At 31.1% G+C, this 23,357-nt stretch overlaps 1 protein-coding gene across 1 annotated transcript in view; it reads left to right on the top strand.

Annotated features, from left to right (window-relative positions):
- Zc2hc1a (zinc finger C2HC-type containing 1A) overlaps positions 1-23,357 on the top strand; it is a 47,122-nt gene that overhangs the window by 12,782 nt on the left and 10,983 nt on the right. Inside the window, exons 3-7 of the mRNA XM_047548378.1 lie at positions 1,502-1,618; positions 5,520-5,661; positions 7,490-7,638; positions 18,460-18,559; positions 19,132-19,231. Coding sequence (XP_047404334.1) covers positions 1,502-1,618; positions 5,520-5,661; positions 7,490-7,638; positions 18,460-18,559; positions 19,132-19,231 — 608 coding nt within the window. The remainder of the gene's footprint in view (positions 1-1,501; positions 1,619-5,519; positions 5,662-7,489; positions 7,639-18,459; positions 18,560-19,131; positions 19,232-23,357) is intronic.

Here is a 23,357-nt window from a genome sequence, read left to right as displayed (position 1 = left end):
TGCCTAATCTATTCAAATAGAAGCCCTTCTAATTAAGTTTAATAAAAATTAGCTAAATATGAAAAAAATAAAAATTATGCCTTACATACCATAAATATTTTAACTTTGAACATAATTATGTATTTATTAAAACTTTGATAAATAATATCTTAAAAATAGGGATCTGCTGGCAAAATCTACCCTGCAGCTTCTTGTTTCCAGTTTGTTTCTTTAAAGCAAAATGAGGAATTAATGATCAAAAATGTTCTTCTGACAGTAGACACCTAAATAATTTTACTTTTTGTAATCCTTTAGAAACATGTAGGGATTTTTTTTTTTCTCATCAAATCACTGTTTTTCAAAGTATTTTCAAAGCCGTCAACTGAATTTTCACAGACAAAAAAAAAAAAAAGCCAATTCTTCCTCATTTATTTATCTAATATTTAATTAAATGATATAATTATAACAACTACAGTTTGTATAATCAGGTTTGAAAATAAACTCTACATGTACTCGACATATACAACCAAATTGTGAGAATAGACATACATGGGTATAGTAGAAAATCACATTCTAGCCTCATTTTTATTACTTAAGAAATCTTATTCTGATAGCTATAATTATAGTGCTTATTTGTTGAAATGAAATTGAAACCAAATCTGTGAAACAGTTGATTACTAATTGTCTACTGAAAGCTTAACAGACTCCATGACTTCAATCAAATAAGCCAACTCTCAGATTTACTTTTTTTCCAGATAAAATTTGATGGTTCCAGCTTCTTCAGAGTTTATTAGAACATGAAAGAAAAAAAATGCATATAGTGTAATGTATCAGTCAATATACTGTATATAGTGAAGGAAGATTTGTTTTAATCTAATTGTTTATTTAAAGTCTAGTTAAGGGAACTTTACTGGTATTTAAAATGAATGAGTTGGCAACTATTTAAAAAACAAAAAACCCTATAGGAATGGAACACTAGATATTTAAAAAAAAATAAGTCAAAGTCATAGGAAATCTTAGGTGAAGATAAGTAAAAAGTGTGAATTCTAGAAGGGGGAAAGAGATAGATATAGGACCACTTTATCTTTTTGTTTTTGTGTTAACATTAAATTAATGTACAACTATTACGTTACTTTTGGTAATTCACATTATTTCTGTTAACTTTTGGTAATACTAAAATAAATGCATTCTTCTCTGTTTACATTCTTTTTCTAGTATCCATGTTTAGGTGTAAAGACCTTTGCTTTTCATACAAGTAGTTTGATTTTATATTCTTTTCCTTTCCTTCTTAGCAAAATTTTGCACAAATATTTTCTACAATTTCTTGCTGTAAGAAAGATTACATATGGTATGCATTTATATATACATTTAAAAAATTATAGTTAAGACAATGTGTACTTATCATTATTTGAATCTTCATTGTTTCAGTTAGGCTCAGATTTTTAAACTGCTCTCAACTTAAGTTTTCTAATGTTCTCTTCTATAGGGAAGAAAATAATATGTGCATTTCTTCTCTTAACAGAAAAAACATGGACCCATTTGTCAGAAAACTGCCACTAAAAAACGGAAGACTTTTGATTCAAGCAGACAAAGAGCTGAAGGAACTGATATTCCAACAGTAAAACCTCTTAAACCTAGGGTAACTTTTGAACTGTATTATCCTTACTGTTATGTATATTAAAAATTATAATTATGTTATGCTATGATTCATAAAGTTCTATGTATGTGTTCAGTTTTAAAATTTTCATAAACTTACACTTTAATTGCAATTTTAACTGTAAAGGGGACAGAGAAGTACCATATCAAACTTCAACAATTACAGTGAGAATTTTGTACCACTGGAGAGATAATTGCTTACCTATCAGTGGGAAATAATTAAAACAAATATCTTCACACATTCTTTTTAAGTCATTATTAATATTTAAGATATAATTTAAAATTTGAACTCTTTACCATTACTATAACCTCTTAAATTTATATACAGAAAGTAAAGCTTTTTCTTATAAATTTGTTAGCATAAATTATAACAAATTGTTAGCATAATAGAAATTGCCTTAATGACTTGAATGATGACCGGTGTTTATAATTTATATTATGCTTTCTGGGGATAAGATTTTTCAGTTGTTCAGTTGTCCCACATATATCTTTTACCTTTTTTTTTCTTTCTTGGAACCAAAGTGAAGAACCTCCTGTGATAGTCTCTTAATATCTATCATATGTTATAGCTAAGAATAAATCACTTAAATATATTTTCAGATACAGTTTTAAATGGTCATTTCAGTGAAATGGTCTAAGTGAAGTATCTGATTGAATAATTTTGAAACAAAGCCCTGTTTTCAATGCTAATAGTTTTTTTCCCAGGGTATAAGGGGAACAGTTCCAAAGGAAATAAATCTTAGTAATGAAATTATTTTTTAATAGGAAAATCAAATGTTCATCTTCATTTTACAGTCTGTGAATACTTTGTGAATACAAAGAATGGTGAAATTTGAATAAGGTATAAAAATCATTATTTGAAGTTTTTCTTAGTAGCCTGCCAGATATTACAATTATATTAGCTTAAGTGGATAAACTAGCCCAATCCTTGAAGTCTGTATAACCTTATGTGTATGCCCAAATGCCTGGATTTGACTCCAGTTGTGCAACATGCAATGTTATTTTGGACAAGCTATTTAATCTGTGTATGCTTCTCTTTACCTATACAGTGGTGATAAAAGTGGTATCTATCTTGGGGTTACTGTGGAGATTAAATAAAATTATTCATAGGGAGTTACATTTATTTATTTATTCATTTTTAAATTTTTTTTGATTTTTTTGGACCTTTATTTTTATTTATTTATATGTGGTGCTGAGACTCAAACCCAGTACCTCATACATGCTAGGTGAGTGCTCTACCACTGAGCTGAATATTTAATATTTTTTTAAAGCAAAGTAAGAACCATTGCTTTGCATTAATTAATTTATTGCCTTGCTCCCAAAAGTGTAGTCCATAGAGCAGTAATACCAGCTGTATTGAAAGCTTGCTGGATTTGCAGAATCTTAGGTCCCACACAGATACTGAGTTAGATTTGCTTTTAACAAAATTCTTAGGTAAGTCATATACCCTTTAAAGTTTGAGAAGCGGTGTTTTAGAAGATTTGAACATTGTAGCATGGTTCTCAATGTATTAACCTGGATCAAGGAAATTCCACAAAATTATAAGCAGTCGGGGCAAAGCAATTGCATGAACTCCATTCTTGGTAAAACTGAAGGCACAGACTACCAACACATGTAAGTGCAAAGCAGTTGAGATCTAGGTTAAGGTACTGATAAGGGAAAGTCCTGAAAGTTTCTGGAGTCCCATGGATCAGATAGTAAGAATCTGCCACCTTAAAGTAAAGGATCTTATTTGCAGTAAGTAGTCTGGATCTGGTCTAACACAGAATATTGTTGCTGATATGTAGCCTGGAAGGCTACCTTAGGCCTCTCTTCCCAAAAATCTCTTGCAAGTAGCTGTGCCAGGAAAACCTGATTCATTCAATGATGAGTAATAAGAAACCTGTTAGTTTATATTGATACAAACATACTATAAGAAGAAAAGTAGAAAGGAGCAGTCATACTTGCCAGTAGATGAGTAGTATTCATTATGGAGCAGATAAAGTTATGAGCAGATATTTACCTTAAGAAAGTTTTTATATTTAAGATTTTTTTTCTATCTATAACCATGAATGATGTGGGTCTTTAATGTTTCCTTTTATCAAAGTTTTGTGGCTCTCATAATCCATTTGGAAAGTTGCTTTCTTGTGTTTTATTCTCAGGATTTTTGTGTAAGGTTGTCTGTAGGAATTCAAAAGTAAAGGCATCTAGACCAGAAGGTTTCTTTGTAAGAAAGCTTTTAATACTAGTAAATTCTTTTTTTGTTTTTTGTTTTTTTTGGCAGTACTGGGGATTAAACACAGGGCCTTGTGCTGGCAAGGCAAGCACTTTTACCAATTGAGCTATATCTCCAGCCCCATAAATTCATTTATTAAAATATGACTTATGATTTTCTATTTCTTCTGGTACCTGTTTTGTTATACTTTTTAAAGGATACTGCCCATTTCATTTTAATTACCAAAGTTATTGGTGAAATGTCTCTTTATAATTTCTTTTTCATGTAAAAACCATATCATACTATTTTTCATTTAAATTTTATCATTTTTCTCTTGCTTGGTCTGGACTTATTAGTGTTTTAAAGAACCATTTTTTGATTTTGTTTGTTGAACACATATTCTTGATTTAAAAAATAAAAATGTAATAAGAATAGCTGAGAATTAAAAAAATAAAGACAAAATCTTTATTTTGTGGTACATGAGTCAGCATCATGTTTAGTTAAAAGACATTGAAGGTAGTCCGTTAAAGTCAGGAATGAGATTAAACTGCAACTGATAGGGTAAGTGCCAGCTGATACTGTTAGATAAGAAAAAGAAATTAGATGCATAGACATTGGAAAAGAGTATTACTAGAAGATACAGTATACTGGGAGATATGATATTACTGGTTAAAAGAATTAACCAGGAAAACATTTCAAAAGGATAATAAATAGGATTACCCTGTCATATCAATATATGTTATAAAGTCTCAATATTTAAAATGCTAATACTAACTTAAGAAGAGTTAGAAAAGTGGAATGGAAGAGAAAGTATTGAAATATGCCCAAATCCAAAAGAGTTTAGTATGTGATTAATGTGTTTTCACAGTTCTGTGGGGAAAAAAAAGCTAAGGGGTGGTTTGATAGCTGCCTTGTCATGTTAAAAGAAAATAAAGTTGAATTCGTATGTCACACCATGTACCAAAATAATTACAACTGAATACAATTTTAAAATTTAAAAATTTAAAAAGGAAATCATATATGTTCCAGAAGGAAACATGGGAACATTTTGTTTTGCCTTGTTTTGTGTATGGTCCAGGCTTAATGTCACTGCAGATCCAAAGACCATGAAAGAAAAAGATCAGTAAATTAAAAAACAAAAGTTCTGCATATTAAAGGGCCTATGACAAAGTCAAAAGGCAGAGCAGTTGTTGGAGGGAATAATAGCTAAAGAACTACTAGAAATTGTCACAAACAGACCCAATAACCCAACAAAAAAACAGGACAAGGAATATAAAAAGTTCACAGGATAAATGGTACAGTTGGTTCTTAGTGAAATGAAAGAATGCTGAATCTCACTCAGCCCAAGAGAAATCCAATTAAATCCACATTAGAGAGGACAATATTTCACCTTTTTAATCAGTTGAAATCTCAGAAGTTTGCTAACTTTATTTGAGAGATTATAGGAAAACCGAGAAATGCACTATTACTAGAAGCATAAATGGATATAACACCTAAAAAAAAAAAAGCAGTGTCCATCAATTAGAATTATATTTTAAAAGTTGCATACAGTACAATTGCATAAAACGTTAATTTGGAAAGGAGTCTTTTAAGGATTCCTGTTAAGATATATGATATTAAATGATTTGACATTACCTCAAGTTTTATTTCCATTTATTAAATGTTTTGATATGGTTTTCTTTATTTATAGCCAGAACCACCAAAGAAACCATCAAATTGGAGAAGAAAACATGAAGAATTCATTGCCACCATAAGAGCAGCAAAAGGCCTTGATCAGGCACTTAAGGAGGGTGGCAAACTTCCTCCTCCTCCTCCACCTTCTTACGATCCTGGTATATATAGAATACTGTTGATACATATGTAACAAAACTTGAACCTAATGAAGCGTAATCTTTAAATCTTTGGTATTAAATAATGGTCATTACCCAGCTACCTAGGATTATAAAGATAAATCTGTAGAGCATCAGAATGCATTATCTTTTTATCACAATACTTGTATTTAAGCATAAAGAATTATATTTAAAAATTAATGTTAGTATCTAGGAGATAATTTAATCACATTCACTGTGGGTTGAGATACAATCATTATTTTCTTCATTGAATAGCTAAAAATTGCATTGTTCATTGTTAACAAAATGTAAAACAAGGTTCTGGCAAACCACATGAGATATTGTGAGCCTTTTAGACCTAACAGCACAATTGGCTATTGGTTATTAGAACAGCCTAAAGAAGTTTATTTTAATGAAATAAGTTAGCTTCATTAAAGTAGAATTAGTATTCTAGATTGAGGTTTATTTCCTAGGAAAGAGAATGTTCTTTAGCAAATCTAGATGGGATCATTTTTTAACATTTTATTGAGGAGGAGAGGTTTGCAAACTATTTTAAGAAAAGGTCATAAAGTAAACTTTTAGACTTCGTATGCCATAAGGTCCCTGTTGGAACTACTCAGCTCTCTCATTATTTCAGTAAGTCACAGATAATGTGTAAATGAACAGGCATAGCTGTGTTGTTCCAATGAATCATTATTTACATGAACAGGCAACAGGATAGCTGAATTTTGCCCATAGGCTATACTTTACCAAACACTATTTTAGAGTATAAGTAATTATCTTTAATTGTATGAATGTTTCTGAGATGCTCCAACTGGGCTTTGAAGCACTTCTGACTTTACTTTTCCCATGAAGTTGAATTCTGTACTTTAGAGGTATTTAGATATTGCATACATTTTTTTCTTTTTGTGTTTGTATTAGTGAGTGAGGGAGTGCTAATTCTTAGGGATGATGTGAGATTTAGAAAATTTTTAATCTCTTTGACTTGACACAAAAACAATTTCTTTGTTATCAGAGGTTTTAGTATTTCCAAGCTTTAGATAAGTGTAATTTCTAAAGATTACACTGCCTATTCAAAAGTAAATGTGTTGAATTCAATGGAGATTTTTTTTTTTTTTGAAACTTATTTTTTCTTTATTCCTCGTTTCTCATTTAGTTGAGGTCCTTTGTAATGCCACAAAATTTGGCTCTGGGTTAATTTTGACATTCAATATTAAAAGAACTTTGATTTATAGTTACAACATTCTGGAAGAATATTTTGTCTTAGAAATATTCATTATCTTAAATTTGAATTAATTATGTTAGTGAAATTTTTAAAAATCACTTCTTCTGTCTGTTAGGACCTCTAAAAGAAAGTAAAATTGTTGGAAGTGAATTAAACTATTTCTTGATGGTTTTCTGTAATTGATATATAAGATTCTATAGATAAACCCATATTTTAAGTGGTATTTTAGTATGGTTTGGTTTAACTAGTCTACCATATACAGTTTATATCCAGGATGAAAGCATATGGTATTATAGAAATAAAAGAGAAATGATATTTTTCTTCTACTTATTCATTCTTTTCTACTGAAGATTTATCATTTGTTCTTTTTTTCTCCAATTTGATTCAAAGTTAGAAAATTAGAATGAATTTTTTGGACTTTTTCTTTAAAGTCTTTACTAAGTTCGTATAAGTCAGGCTGGATGTTATGTGGCAATGGGAGTTTTTGCTTATCAGATATTAACCATGTTATGCATCTTGAATTACTGTTCATAAAAAACCAATGATTCTTAATATCCCATTTCAGTTATTCTCTTATTAATCTGTTTCTGTTTTTGTCTGTTTTAGATTACATTCAGTGTCCATATTGCCAAAGGAGATTCAATGAAAATGCAGCCGATAGACATATCAATTTCTGTAAAGAACAGGCAGCACGTATTAGTAACAAAGGCAAGTTTTCTACTGACACCAAAGGAAAACCAACTTCTCGGACACAGGTAAAATGCTCAATTATAATAATTTCTACCAATCAATGAGAAAATGGCACTTTGAAAATCATAGTTTATGTTTATACTTTATAGAACATTACACTGTAATTTTCTCACCTGCCAAAATAGATGTCTACAGGATTTAGTAAGAAATTAAAATGGTTAATTGAAAAAACATTATTAAAATTAATTAATTTGAAAAGTACTTGAGTTGGTAGGGGCTTGAAAGCATACCAATTTAAAGAGTAATAAAGTAAGAAAATTTGAAGAGTGATAAAGTAAGAAAATAAGTTAAACATAGGTGTACCAAATTCAGAGCAAACATACAAGAGTTAGAAGGCTGAGTTAATGGCATTAAAAGTCAAAATTTGAAATTTATGTCAATAAATTGTTTCCATGTTATTATGAGAAATGTACATGAAAGAAGGGAAACTTGGATTCACATCCTAATTGTTAGTTTGGAATTTCTAAACAAATAACATGCCAAGTATGTAAACCTTTATTAATCTTTGAAGTGATAGCTGATGATTATGAGAAGCAAATGAACAATGTATATGAAAGCATATAATTATAAACTATTAATATATAAGGTTTTGTTAGGGTAAATCAGTTTTTACAGCACTGTTTTTCTCTAAACACACTAGTAACACAAATATTGATAATATTTAGACTTTTAAGCATATTTCAGTTTTCATTTATGAACACTGTTTTTTTATTTCTCTTTTGAGAAGGGTTTGCACTGTGTTGCCCAGTCTGGCCTTGAACTCCTGTGCCTAAAGGATCTTTGTTCCTTCTCAGCTTCCCAAGTAATAGAGACTACAGATGTGTACTACTGTACCTGACTTAGCACTTTTTTTTTTTTTTTTGAGTGTTGTAAATCTAAACAACAAATGGTTGAGTCCATGTCTTTTATTACTTACAAATAATATGTTAGATTAAAACACCCCAGTACCATAGGGGGTGAGACTCCCGTACTCAGTTCTTAAAATATTATTAGAAATAGATCATGCTAAGTGAGATAAGCCAATCTCAAAAAACTAAAGGACGAATGATCTCGCTGATAAGCGGATGAGGACATATAATGGGGGGTGGGACGGGCTAGCATTAGGTTTAGGGTTAGGTTTAGAGTTAGGCTAAGGAGAGCAGTAAGAATGAAGGAAAGAAGGACTGTGTAGAGGGAAAAGAGGGGTGGGAGGGGTGGGAGGGGTGGGGGGGAGGGGAAAAATATAATAAACATCATTACCCTATGTAAACGTAAAAAAAAAATAAATAAAAAAAAAAAAAAAAAAAAGAAAGAATATTGAAGAACAAAAAAAAAAAAAAAAGAAATAGATCATACCATTATTATCTTCATCATTGTGGGGAAACATCTTTGTTAAAATGAGCACAGTGCCACATGCCCATAATCCCAGGTACTCTGGAGACTGAGGCAGGAGGATCACAAATTCAAGGTTAACCTGGGCAATTTAATGAGATATTTTCTTAAAATAAAAAGGACTGGGCCTGTAGCTCAATGGTAGTGTGCCTGCAGAACATGCTTAAGGCCCTGGATTTAATCCCTAGTACTGCAAAAATAAAAGTAAAAATAAAACACTTTTTGTTGAAAATTAGATTTTTCTTTATACCAATGAATTGTCTAGACACTTTAGTTGAATTTATTATGTGTGTGGATTTATTTCAGGGCAAACTGTTCTGTTTCATTGATTTTTATGCCTGTCCTCTAATTACTATTGCTGTACTAAATTTTGTACCTTAATTCTGAGAACAGTAGTCTAAATTACCTATTTATTTTTCTTTTTAAAAATAGATTTGGCTATTCTGTAATTCACCTTCATATGTGAATTTTACAATTAACTTGTTAATTTCTAAAAAAAATGGCAGCTAATATTTGAGATTATATTAGATCTTTAAATCAGTTTGGGGAGAATCAACATCCTAATGATATTGGATTGTTCAGTCTGTGAACTTTGTTCAATTTTTGTTTATTTAGGTTTTCTTTATTCCAGCAGCGGTTTTTGTTTTCAATATATACATCATGCATATATTTATTGTAGTTTTCACTGAGTATACCATTTATTTGGATACTTTTATGAATGAGATTATGTATTATTAAATTTTCCTTTGTTGCTAGAAGTACATCTTTTTAATATATTTATCTTGTATTCTGTCGTCTTGCTAAATTTGTTTATTAATTATAATAGCCAGCTTGTATATTTCTTATGATTTTTTTCTTCTGTGTACACAAGCATTTCATCCATAAATTAAGGACAGTTTTGGTAGCTCCTCCTAATGTCTATGCCTTTATTTCTTTTTGTGATGTACTGCTATTCTTCTTTTACTGTAATGAATTCCTGAAATAATCAGCTTAAAAATAGGAAAGGTTTATTTTGGCTCAAGTTTTGGAGGTTTCAGTCCATGACAAATTGGTCATCCCTTTGCTTCATCACTTTGCTTTGGGCCTGTAGTTACTAAGTGCATCATTGCTGGAGTATGTGGTATAGCAGGCCTGTTCACCTCATGGCATTCTGCAACTCCTTTTGAGGGCTCACTCCCAGTGACCTAAAACCTTCCACTAGTTCCTAGCTCTTAAAGGTCCCATTACCTTCCAGTAGTGCCACAGGCTAGAGACCAAGCTTTAGCCTTTTAGTCCATTGTTGAATAGGAATGTTGAGAGTGGATATGCTTGCCTTGATCCTATTTTTAGTTGAAAAGCATTCAGCTTTTCACTGTGGAATACTATATTAGCTAGCCATGGGTTTTCATCTCTGACTGAGAATGTTCTCTTCTATTTAATGAGGATTTATTTGTTTGTATTTGTTTTTGTTCTTTAACTAAAAATGGAATTTGAATTTAATAGACTACTCTTTATCTATTAAAACATTAATATAGTTTTCTCCATTGTGTTATGATTATGATAAATTACATTGATTTTCAGATGTTAAACTCAATTTGCATTCAGTGAGTAAATTCTTAGTTAAGAATTATTATTTTTATGTTTTTTAATTGATATGCTTAAATTTTGTTGAGAATTTTTGCATCTATCCTTATGAGAAATGTGATCTGTAATTTGGCTGGCATTGGAATGAGAGTAATACTTGCCACATCATAGGTTTGCAGTTATTTCCTATTTTCTGGAAAAGTTTTTATCATTTTTTTCTTATTTTTTTCCTAGAATTCATTAGTGAAGATTTCTAGGTATATGGTTTCTTTTTTCTGAGATTTTAAATTATTATACACATTATTTTATTAGCAGTAAGGTTGATCAGATGTATGTCTTCTTGGTATCAGTTAGCATTCTGCATTTTAAAAGCAGTTTACCTCTTTCATATGTGTAGTTGCATTTATTGATCTGAAATTATTAATCTTTAATGCCTACAAAATTTATAGTGGTATCCTCTTTTTCATTCCTGATACTGATATTTTTGTATTCTCATTTTTCTCTCCAACAAGTAGTTTTGTTTTGTTTCCCTCTTTTTCTAATCTAGCTAGAGGATTATGAACTTTATTACATTAAAAATTTTTTTTTTAGTTGTGGATGGACTCAATACCGCCTTTTTATTTATTTTTATATGTTGCTGAGGATCAAACCCAGTATCTCTCACGTGCTAGGTAAGCTTTCTACCACTGAACTACAACCCCAGCCCTTTATTAAATCTGTACAAAGACTTTTGATTGCATTGTTCTAAGTGCATCTTACAAATTTTTTTCTCCACATTTTTTTAATGAGTGCATTACAGTTGGACTTACTGATCGGATTTGTTATTTTATATTTGTACATGCACACAGTACACAATATAACAATATAATTTGACCAATTTCACTCCCTAACACTTTACCCCTTCTTCCCTACCTCCCTTTGGCCCCTGGTCCCTTTCCTCTACTGATCTCCCTTTAATTTTCATGAGATCTGTCCCCACTTTTGTTTTCCTTTTTCCTCTCTAGCTTCTGTATATGAAAGAAAAACATGATTCTTCCCTTACATTTCTGAGTTTGACTTAGTTTGCTTAACTTATGGTGTCTAATTTCTAATTCTATCCGTTCCCCTGCAAATGACATAATTTCATTTTTCTTTATGACTGATTAAAACTCTATTGTGTATATTTACCACATTTTCTTTATCATTCATCTGTTGATGGACACCTAGACTGGTTCTGTAGTTTGGCTGTTGTGAATTGTGGTGCTGCAAACATGGGAATGCATGTATCACTGTAGTATGATGGCTTTAATTCTTTAGGATAAGTATTGAGGGGTGGTATCACTGAGTCTTATGGTGGTTCCATGCCTAGTCTTTTGAGGAACCTCCATACTGATTTCCATAGTAGTTGTACTAATTAGCAGTCCCATCAGTAGTGTAAAAGTACTCCTTTTTCTCCACACCCTCTCCAGCATTTATTATTAGTATTCTTTTTTTTTTTATTGTATACAAATGGGATACATGTTGTTTCTCTATTTGTACATAGAGTCAAGGCATACCATTTGTGTAATCATACGTTTACATAGGGCAATGATGTTTATTTTCTTTTCTTCCCCCCCACCCCTCCCACCCCTCTTTTCCCTCTATACAGTCCTTCTTTCCTTCATTCTTACCGCTCTCCTTATCCCTAACCCTAAACCTAACCCTAAACCTAATGCTAACCCCTCCCACCCCCCATTATATGTCCTCATCTGCTTATCAGCGAGATCATTCGTCCTTTAGTTTTTTGAGATTGGCTTATCTCACTTAGCATGATATTCTCCAATTTCGTCCATTTGCCTACAAATGCCATAATTTTATCATTCTTCATTGCGGAGTAATATTCCATTGTATATATATGCCACAGTTTCTTTATCCATTCATCAACTGAAGGGCATCTAGGTTGGTTCCACAATCTGGCTATGGTGAATTGAGCAGCAATGAACATTGATGTGGCTGTATCTCTGTAGTATGCTGATTTTAAGTCCTTTGGGTATAGGCCAAGGAGTGGGATAGCTGGGTCAAATGGTGTTTCCATTCCAAGCTTTCTGAGGAATCTCCACACTGCTTTCCAGAGTGGCTGCACTAATTTGCAACCCCACCAGCAATGTATGAGTGTTCCTTTTTCACCACATCCTCGCCAACACCTATTGTTGCTTGTATTCTTGATAATCGCCATTCTAATTGGGGTGAGATGAAATCTTAGGGTAGTTTTGATTTGCATTTCCCTTATTACTAGGGATGTTGAACATTTTTTCATATATCTGTTGATTACTTGTACATCTTCTTCTGTGAAGTGTCTGTTCATTTCCTTAGCCCATTTGTTGATTGGATTATTTGTATTCTTGGTGTAGAGTTTTTTGAGTTCTTTATAGATTCTGGAAATTAGCGCTCTGAGGTATGGTTGGCAAAGATATTCTCCCACTCTGTAGGCTCTCTCTTCACATTTCTGATAGTTTCCTTTGCTGAGAGAAAGCTTTTTAGTTTGAATCTATCCCAGTTGTTGATTCTTGCTTTTATTTCTTGTGCTATGGGAGTCCTGTTAAGGAAGTCTGATCCTAAGCCAACAAGTTGAAGATTTGGACCTACTTTTTCTTCTATAAGATGCAGGGTCTCTGGTCTGATTCCGAGGTCCTTGATCCATTTTGAGTTGAGTTTTGTGTAGGGTGAGAGATAGGGGTTTAGTTTCATTCTATTGCATATGGTTTTCCAGTTTTCCCAGCACCATTTGTTGAAGAGGCTATCTTTTCTCCATTGCATATTTTTGGAACCTTTGTCTAGTATGAGAAAATTGTATTTATTTGGGTTTGTGTCCATGTCCTCTATTCTGTACCATTGATCTACCTGTCTATTTTGGTACCAATACCATGCCGTTTTTGTTACTATTGCTTTGTAGTAGAGTTGAAGAGCTGGTATTGCAATACCCCCTGCTTCGCTCTTGCTACTGAGGATTGCTTTAGCTATTCTAGGTTTTTTATTCTTCCAGATGAATTTCATAATTGCTTGCTCTATTTCTGCAAGGTACATCATTGGGATTTTAATTGGAATTGCATTGAATCTGTATAGCACTTTAGGTAGTATAGCCATTTTGACACGTCAGCCATTCTGACGGGTATAAGATGAAATCTCAGTGTAGTTTTGATTTGCATTTCCCTAATTACTAAGGATGGTGAACATTTTTTCATGTGTTTGTTGGCCATTTGTATTTTTTCTTTGGGGAAGTGTCTGTTTATTTGTCCATTTATTAATTGGGTTATTTGATTTTTTTTTGATGTAAACTTTTTGAGTTCTTTATATATTCTAGATATTAATTGTCTGTTAGAAGAGTAGCTAGCAAATGATTTTTCTCCCATTCTGTGGGTTCTTTCTTTCATTGTTAATTGTTTACTTTGCCTGTTCAGCAGCTTTTTAATTCGATACCATCCCATTAACTCTTTTAGGGGTCCTATTAAGAAAGTTGTTGCCTGTGCCTAAAAGTTGGAGAGTTGACCCTGTGTCAGCACTAGGAGTTGTGTAGTTTCTGGTCTAATTCCTAGGTGTTTGATCCATTGCAAGTTTTTTGTTTTTTTTTTTTTTTCTTTTGTGTTTGTGTGTATGTGTGTGTACAGGGTAAGAGATAAGGTCTAGTCTCATTCTTCTACATATGGATAACCTGTTTTCCCAGCACCATTTGTTAAAAAAGTCATCTTTTCTCCAGTGTGTTTTTGACACCTTTATTAAGGATCAGATGACTAGATATGTGGGTTTATCTTTGTATCTTCTATAGTACCATTGGTATATGTGTTTGTTTTGATGCTACTGCCATGCAGTTTTTGTTACTGTAGCTGTGTAGAATAATTTGAAGTCAGGTATTGTGATATCTCCAGCGCTTAAAATTGCTTTGAGTATTCTGGGTCTTTATTCTCTCAAATGAATTTTCGCACTTTTTTTCCAGTTCTGTGATGAATGTCATTGGTATTTTCATGGGAATTATATTGAATCTGTATTTTGCTTTTGGTAGTATGGCCATTTTAACAATATTAATTCTGCCTGTATACATATGTGAACATGAGAGGTCTTTCCATGTTCTGAGTTTTCCTCAAATTCTTTCTTCAGTGTTCCATAGTTTTCATTGTAGAGGTCTTTCACAATCTTAGCTTATTCCTAAGGTATTTTTTAATTTGTTTGCTTTTTGTTTTTTGAGACTATTGCAAATGGAATTGTTTTCCTGATTTATTTCTCAGCATATTTGTTGTTGGTGTTTAGGAAGACTGTTGATTTTTGCATGTTGATCTTGTAACCTGCTACTTTGTCAAATTTATTTAGCTCTAGCAGTCTTTTGGTGGAGTTTTTGAATCTTCTGGGTATAAGATCATATCATTTGCAAACAGTGATGACTTGATTTTTCTGTGTTTATCCTTTTCTTTCCTTCTTTTGCCTAATTGCTCTGGCTAGAATTTCTAGCACTACATTAAATAGGAGTGGTGAGAGTAGACATCCTTGTCTTTGTTCAGATTTTAAAGGAAATACTTTTAGTTTTTCCCCATTTACTATGAAGTTGTCTTTGGGTTTTTCATATTTAGCCTTCATAATTTTGAGGCAGATTCCTTCTAATCCTAGTTTCTTTAGTGTTTTTATTATGAATGTGTGCCAAATTTTGTCAAAGACCTTCTCTGCATCTGTTGAGATGACTAAGTAATTTTTATCCTTAATTCTATTTATATGATGAGTTATATTTATTGACTTGTATGTATTAAACCATACTTGCATCTTTGAAATAAAACCAACTTGGCTGTGGTGTACAGTCTTCTTCATATGTTGTTGAACATGATTTGCTAGTATTTTATCAAGATTTTTTGCATCTTAAGTTCAAGAGGGATATTGATCTACAGTTTTCTTTCCTTGATGTGCCCTTATCTAGTTTTGGTATGAGTGTGATACTGGCTTGATAGAAGGAAGTATTTCAGTCCTTTCTATTTCATAGAATAATTTGAGGAGTATTGGCATTAGATCTTCTTTAAGGGTTTGGTAGAATTCAACTAAGAATCCATCCAGGCTTTTCTTTGTTGGAAGGCTTTTTATTACTGCTTCTAGCTCATTTCTAGTTATTGGTTTTCTATGTCCTCTTGATTCAGTTTTGGCAGATCATATTTGTCTAAATAAGGTTTTCCAGTATATACAAATCTTAATAAGGTTCTTATTGTTCAGTTTAAAATTCAAAATTTGAAATTCTTTTACTCATAGTTTTATTTCAGAATGAAACATTTAGTTATGAATAGTTGGGGCTTTTCTTAATGTTTTATTTTTGTTTAATTCTCTTGTAGTCTGATAAAATATTAGGCAAAATTTCCATCCTAATGAGATTCGTTTTATTGACTCGAATTTTCTTTTTTCAATGAATGTTACATGGCATCTAGAGGGAAAAAGTGTGTTCTGTTGTTGAGTTTTACAAGTAAATGAATTTCTCTTAGTATTAACATTTATAATTTGTTATTTATGTCTGTCTTATCATTATGAAATGTCACTTTCCTTTGACAACATTCCTTTTGTTAAAATGTGTTTCTAAGAATATAGCCATTTACTTAGTTATGCACTTTTCGTTCCTTCTTTTCTTTAAATACATGTCTTTGCATACTCTGTAGACAAGCCTATAATTGGTTCTTGTTTTGCTTTTTAATTTAGCCTAGCAACCACAATCTGTTGGTTGAAGTGTCGAAACATTTCTATTTAACGTAATTATTATTGGTAGGTTGTGCTGAGATCTGCCATGTTGTTGTCTTTGATCTTTGATTCTTCTGTTACTTCTCTCTTTTGTCTTAATAAGCAAATACTTTTTCCTGTTAGCTAACTCTGCATTTTTAATAAAAATTTATCTAGGAATAACACAACTTATTCCTATCTATAGGTATTTCCATTTACCTCTTACCATCCTTAGTGCTATTGTCTGTTGTTTATATATTGTTCATATATGTGTGTGTATATATATATATATGTATATATATAAATAAATAAATAACTTTATAGATATTATAAAACTGTCAGTACTCTTGCTGTTGTTATATGATGATAGACTCATTACTTTAAAAATCATCTTCTTTTAGCCAGGCATGTATGTGCTTGGGAGGCTGAAGCAGGAGGATGGCAAGTTCAAGACCAGCCTCAGCAACTTAGCAAGATCTTGTGTCAAAATAAGAAATAAAAAGGACTAGGGGCATATCTCAGTGGTAAATCACCATTTTGCTCAATCCCCAATACCAATAACAAAATAAAACCCAGTAATCTGCTTTTAAAGTAATTGAAAATGTATAAACATTATATACATATGTATGTACACACACCTATATTAATTTATACATATACTTGTGGGTTTTTTTTTTGTTTGGGTGCTGGGGATTGAACCCAGGGCCTTGTACTTGCAAGGTAAGCACTCTACCGACTGAGCTATCTCCCCAGCCCCATACTTGTGTTTTATATTTACTCATGTATTTATCTTTCACAAACATTGTCATTCTTGCTTGCAAATCTAAGTTGCTATCTTTTTTTCATTTTCTATCAGTCTGGAAAGGTTTCTCAAGTGGGTATTGCAGATCTACTGACAATGAATTTTCCATTTTTGGTTATCTGAAAACAGAGAACTGTTTATTTACTATTACCATATTCATCACGGTCTCCTTAATTTTATTTTCAGAAGCATTTTGAACATGGTATGGTAACTATTTTTAAGTCCTTGATTGCTAAATCTGACACCTGTGCCCATGTGGAGTTGATTCTGTTGAATGTCATTTTTTGTTGAATATGCACCATATTTTCCTGTTTATTTGCTACAAATTTTTGGTTGAAAACTAAATATTGTAGGTAATATAGCAAATCTATTATTTTTCATTGTATTGTTCTCTTTCTAGGAGTGGGAGAGTGTCTTATATCTTAGGCAGTTAAACCCAGAGGACACACAGTTATGGGTCCTTCATGTTTTCTAGTCTCTCAGTCTTTTTTATTTTTTTAATCCTTTTGTAGTTATTATCTACAGGAGGATCATGCAGCCACTTTACCTCTTTCCCCCAAGTTTGTTAACTTGTTACCACATTTTTAATTTCTTAAAGTTGGCCATTTTTTAACTTTCCTACCTTTTATTGTTTCCAGTCTCCTGGAAATTATTCTCATATTCATCATTTATTTATTTAAGTGTAATACATGTAATTATTTTGTTGTAATATGTGTCTGATAATTGTAGTATCAGGCAGCCTTAAACATGTTCTGTCTTCTTCCCATATTCATGGACTAGACTCATGTCTTTGGTCATTATTGACTATTTACAACTTGTTATCATTAAAAAAGTATTTATGATGGTTATTATGCCTTATATGTGCCTTCTCACAGACAAGTTTTGTGTTTGTTCTTTCCAGGTATCAGGAATACTGTGAGTCTGAAAACAGTTTAAATTAAATTATTGGTGTTAGTTTGCTTGACTGATCTTTGTGATAGCCAAGCAGATATTATAATCTCAAATTGGAGTTAGACTGGCAATTTCTTTTCCTCTCATCTGACTTTCAGTGCTTTTAAAATTATTTTGTACATACATTTTGATATTTCCTGGTCATTTTTTTGTTTTTCATTAAAGGGTTAGTCCAAATAGACCATTTTCCAGAAAATAACTTTTTATGATTTCAGCAAAAATCTTTATAAATATAAATATTTTATTTGCACCATAAACATTTTAGTGTATAGTCAGTGGGATTAAATACACTCAGTGTGTAGGCATCACCATCATCCATCTCCAAACTCTTTTTTCCTTGTAAAACTAAAATTTTAGATTGGGAGAATGTGAATTTTTGAATTACTAGTTTGTAATTCATAATCAGAAATTACATTCATAGAATATTTTATTTTTATTATTTTAGTATAAGCCACCTGCACTGAAAAAGTCAAATTCTCCTGGAACTACGTCATCAGGATCTTCACGATTACCACAGCCAAGTGGCACTAGCAAAACTGTTGTAGGTAATGATGTCCACACAATCACTTAATTTTTTAAAACTGTGTTAGAGAAGGAAATGAAGATAGAGCTCTCTTCTGGAGTATTAAAATAGTTTTATAATTAAGAGATGTGCATTAATAATTATTTCTAGATACAAATGAAGCACCTTTCAGTAACTTATACTTTAGATATTTTATTGTTTTTTGTACTGAATATCATGTGTTCATGTAATAATAGCTAAGTTTTTGAATCTTTGACCACAGTATTTTCCATTCATTTCTACCTTGGTTCCTCAGACTTTTCTGATTTGATAATTATTCCTAATAAAAAAAAATTAGTGGTTTGAAGAAGATATTGACCACTAAAATGTACCTTTATTTATATGTAAATTATAATCTAGAAATTAAAAATGGATATGTTACTTCCTGGAAATAACATTTTAAAATATTACTTTTTAAGAAGAATTTTTTATTAATAATTTGACTTATAGCTGCAAAAAGCATTACTAAAGAATTGTTTTCCTTGTCAGATGCTGTATTCTATGTGAGTTTTCTTTTTCAGAGAATTCTTTAACTGTTGCCTTTTTTATTATAAGGTACACCTTCAGGTAAAGTGCCTTCAGTTAGCAGCTCTTTGGGAAACAAACTTCAGTCCTTATCTCCTTCTCATAAAGCTATAGCAACCCCTCAGGCAGGGTAAGTTTACATTCAATAATTTATTTATGGCATGTCTTTAAATGGCATTAACCTTTTATTTTAGTTCTGGAAATTGACCTTTTCATTAAGCTTAATTTTCTAGTTTTTTTTTTTTTTTTTAACCTATTGTTGATTAGAAATATACTCATTGTTGAGAATCTAAACTAGTATTACCATTTTAGAAAATAATCTGATGGTATTTATCAACAGCCTTAAAATGTTCATATTTTTGGATTGAATAATTTTACTTCTGAGGATATACTCTCAGGAAATACATTGAAATATAGAAGGATTTTGTAATGATTATAATTTACTAAGCATTATGTGTCAGGCACTGTGCTAGACATTTTGCATGTATTTTTATTAAAATCACTCCACACCTATAAATAACAAAATCAGAAACCGTTTTTTCAAAGCCACAAAGCTGTTAAGAGAAACAAGATAAAAATTGAAATCTGCCTAACTCTAAATATTTATTCATTTGTTTTTATTGTTTTCATTATGTTAAAAAATGAAATATAGTCACTAGCTTTGATTGAATAGTACATTGTGAAAGTTTTATAAAGGGATATTTTATAACCATAAAAATATAAATAAATTTTAATAAGATAATTCAGCTGTAAACAGAGAAAATGATACAAAACTCCCATGTATGGAACATTGTAGTATGTTGGAAACTAAAAGTATATGTAGAAAAAAGACAAAATATGCTGAAATGTTAACAATAGGTAATTCTTTTCTGTTTTTTAATACTTTTTTTACATTTTCTTTCTACATTGTTAAATAGATAGCTTTTAACCCATTTTATCCCATCATCCTATTTATGGAACATCTGTAAAAACTTAAATTGACAACAAGTAGGCCACTCTTGGTAATTTTGAAATAATTGTTATGTTGGCAGAATTGAATACTTGGGACTTAAAGGATTAATGAAGTAACTTAATTAACTTTTAATAATCCATTTTAATATGGAAAAATTGGTAATGCCAGAGATTTTACTACCAAGTCATCTGTTATAAATTCACTTTCCCTTCCATTTTAATAAATCAGAAAATTAGGGCATTTCTATAGGACCATTACAATGAAAGCTTTTGTATGTATCATTACATATGCTGATGGTTAAGGAAATATAGTCCTGTTATTTTCAAATGTAAGTACTCGTTGGCTCACATTCATTTTGATTTTCATGTAGGAAATATATAAAAGGGTATTTATCAAGTGAGATTAATGACCTTTTGTTTCCCAGTTCATACCACATGCAAAATATAAGACCTAAAAGAAGTTTAATGTAGTTATTATTGTAGGAAAAGAAAAATTTCAAGCTAATTAGATCTGATGAATTAAATACTTTTCTTATTGTTGTACTTCCAAAAATAAGAAGCAGACTATCTTTTAAAAAAGATACATAGTAATGGTAGAAGGGGTAGTTGAAAAATAAGATAGTAACAAATTAACAGTTGAAAAAATAAAAGAATCTGCATTAACTAGAATATTGCTATATAATTATACTTATACTGGTAAAAAAAATATTTTTTCCCTTCTCTTGGTTAAATGAAGTAGGTATTCACAGTGAATTTTGCAAAACTTTTTTTATCAAAGAATTGTCTTCTATGTTAGGTCATAGTGTTTGTAATATTGCTTATGGTTTCATTTATAGTGATTATGAATTTAAGAGGCAAAATTTTTTAGTGCTTTATACTGGTAATTTTATCAGTTGGCAATATTGTATTTAAACACTGTTCTTAAGTAGGATATGTGAAACTAGTATAATAAAAAGGATTGCTGATCTTAGAAAGCGAGGCTTCTGCTTTCTATGATGCCACTAATTAGGTAGATGACTTTGAATATATCCATTTCACTTTAACAACATTCTGAGTCTGTTTAGACCTTAGTGACTTATCTCAGAAAATATGACCAGTATTAATGACCTATACTTACCTAAAATATGTTTTTACTATTAAGCAGAGATTTTTGAGCACAATGTTTGTGTGTTGTTTATAATGCCATAAAGACTAAAAATTTTGTTTATCTCATATCTCATTAAACTGTGAATCATATCTGTTCAAATTCTGATTATCCATTCTATGTGTTAAAAGAGGGTTTCCTAGTAATGGAAAGAGAGCAGTGGTTATTTGTTTCTGTCTAATATATGTACTGCATTAACTAGAATATTGCTATATACATTAAATTAGAACCATTCACAACTGTTTAGTGACAGATACCATTCCTACTTTAGAACAGTTGAGGTAATAATTTGTTTCCCTTGCTAGATTTTAAGCTCCATATGATAGAGACCACAATATGACAGATCAGAGATATACCTACAAAAGCTGGCAGAATGCTTTCCATACATTATATTTTAGTGAAAAGTTAAAAAAAGAATTAATAAATTAAATCACTCATCTACACCTTTTTTCACATCATAGCATTATGGTCCTAGTGGAAGTGGGAGAATTACTTGAAGTTTAAATGGCAACCATTTTTCTCATTTATTCAGTTGATTCAAGATTGAGTAAAAATGAAATTAATATGTCTGGTTAACTATAACATTCAAGAAATTGAGCATCTGTTCACATTAGTAAATGATATCACTTCAGTGGCTTGTAGTTGCTTGAAGTTGCTTGAAGTCTGGTGTATGTACTCTGGTGTGGTTCATTTTAATCAGGTAACTAGGGATCTATAATAGCATATATGGGAGTAATGAAACAGAAAAATTAAGCTTTGCGCTTGGAAAAATTCTCATGTTTGGTAATTAAATTCTAGATATCCTGTGGGTCAACTTCAACAGATTTTTTTTTTTAAAGGAAAACACATTCTAATGTAGAAATTATGCTGTATTCTTTGCAGTTATCTAGTTATCTTTAATCCTAGGAAATTTTAGAAGTGTAATGAAACATTTAATTTTTAAATAAATATTGCCACAGCCACATTGAACCTTACATATTGGAGTTTTATACAGTTGTGCATTAAGAACTGTTTTCTTAATATCAGTTTAAATGTATCTCTACTAATAATTTTCAGTAGCTAAAATATCAATTTTCAGAGAGTTACTTCTGTTCAGTTACTATGAAAAACGTAAGATTACTTTGGAGATTAATAGATGAGGTAAAGTTACAAAAACATATAAGAAATATTTTTAATTAAATGTTGAAGTTGGTTTCTCTTACTTTGAAGTTTGAAACTATTGTATTAGGGAGCTAACTTTGCCATAATAGAATTGAGTACTGAATTATCTGTTAAGGCTTGATGGATTTAAGATCAGAAGTAGACGTTTGACACATTTCAAAACTTTGTCTCAGAGCATCATAACTACAGAAGTCCACAAAGATACAAAATGCTTCCTGGCAAACTTTTTCCCCAATATGAGTTCAGAAATTTTCTTTTTATTACATCTCAATGTACTATACTTACACAAGACTTGGTAAATCAGAGTGAGTGATTTATTTCCTAGTTGAATTCGTTCTTGGTGTCAACAGTAAACAGGGACCTTTCCTAGTAAATCTAGAAATAGATTGATGGCATTGTCAAATATTTTTTTTAAATGTTCATTGAACTGGGTGATGTGACATATACCTATAATCCCAACTGCTCAGGAGACTGAGACAGGAGGGTCACAATTTGAGTGAGGTAAGACTAGCCAACTTAGCAAGACCCTATCTCAAAATTAAAATTAAGAAAAGAATTGGGGATATAGCTCAGTGAAAGAGTACTTGCCTAGTATGTGCAAGGTCCTGGTTTCAATTTCCAGTACTTAAAAAAATGAAAAGAAGCTCATGAGGATGTGCATATTGTGAAAGCCTGCAAAAATACCGTACAAAATTTTGATCATTATTGAGGCATATAAGTTTTGGTTTTGATACATAGCTTAGCCATAGCAGATAATAGCAGAATGTAAGTTTAAGTGATTTTAGTTCAAAGATAGCATTTACTAACATTGAGCTTAGGAAATATTGAAATGTATAGGTTTATGTGTGTATGTGTGATCACACAAATATACTCACATAAAGTAAGTTGAATTTTATAACAGAAGTATGTGGTAAAAATCATCAGTGGAACCTGCCTTTAATTTGGGTTTTTAAAATCTGAAAATATTTATAATTACCCTTAGATTTTTATTTGATTCTAT

The sequence above is a fragment of the Sciurus carolinensis genome, chromosome 1 (genome assembly GCF_902686445.1).
Source record: "Sciurus carolinensis chromosome 1, mSciCar1.2, whole genome shotgun sequence".
NCBI lineage: Eukaryota > Metazoa > Chordata > Mammalia > Rodentia > Sciuridae > Sciurus > Sciurus carolinensis.
Note: the sequence above shows the minus strand (reverse complement) of the source record. Positions and strands in the feature narration are given on the sequence as shown.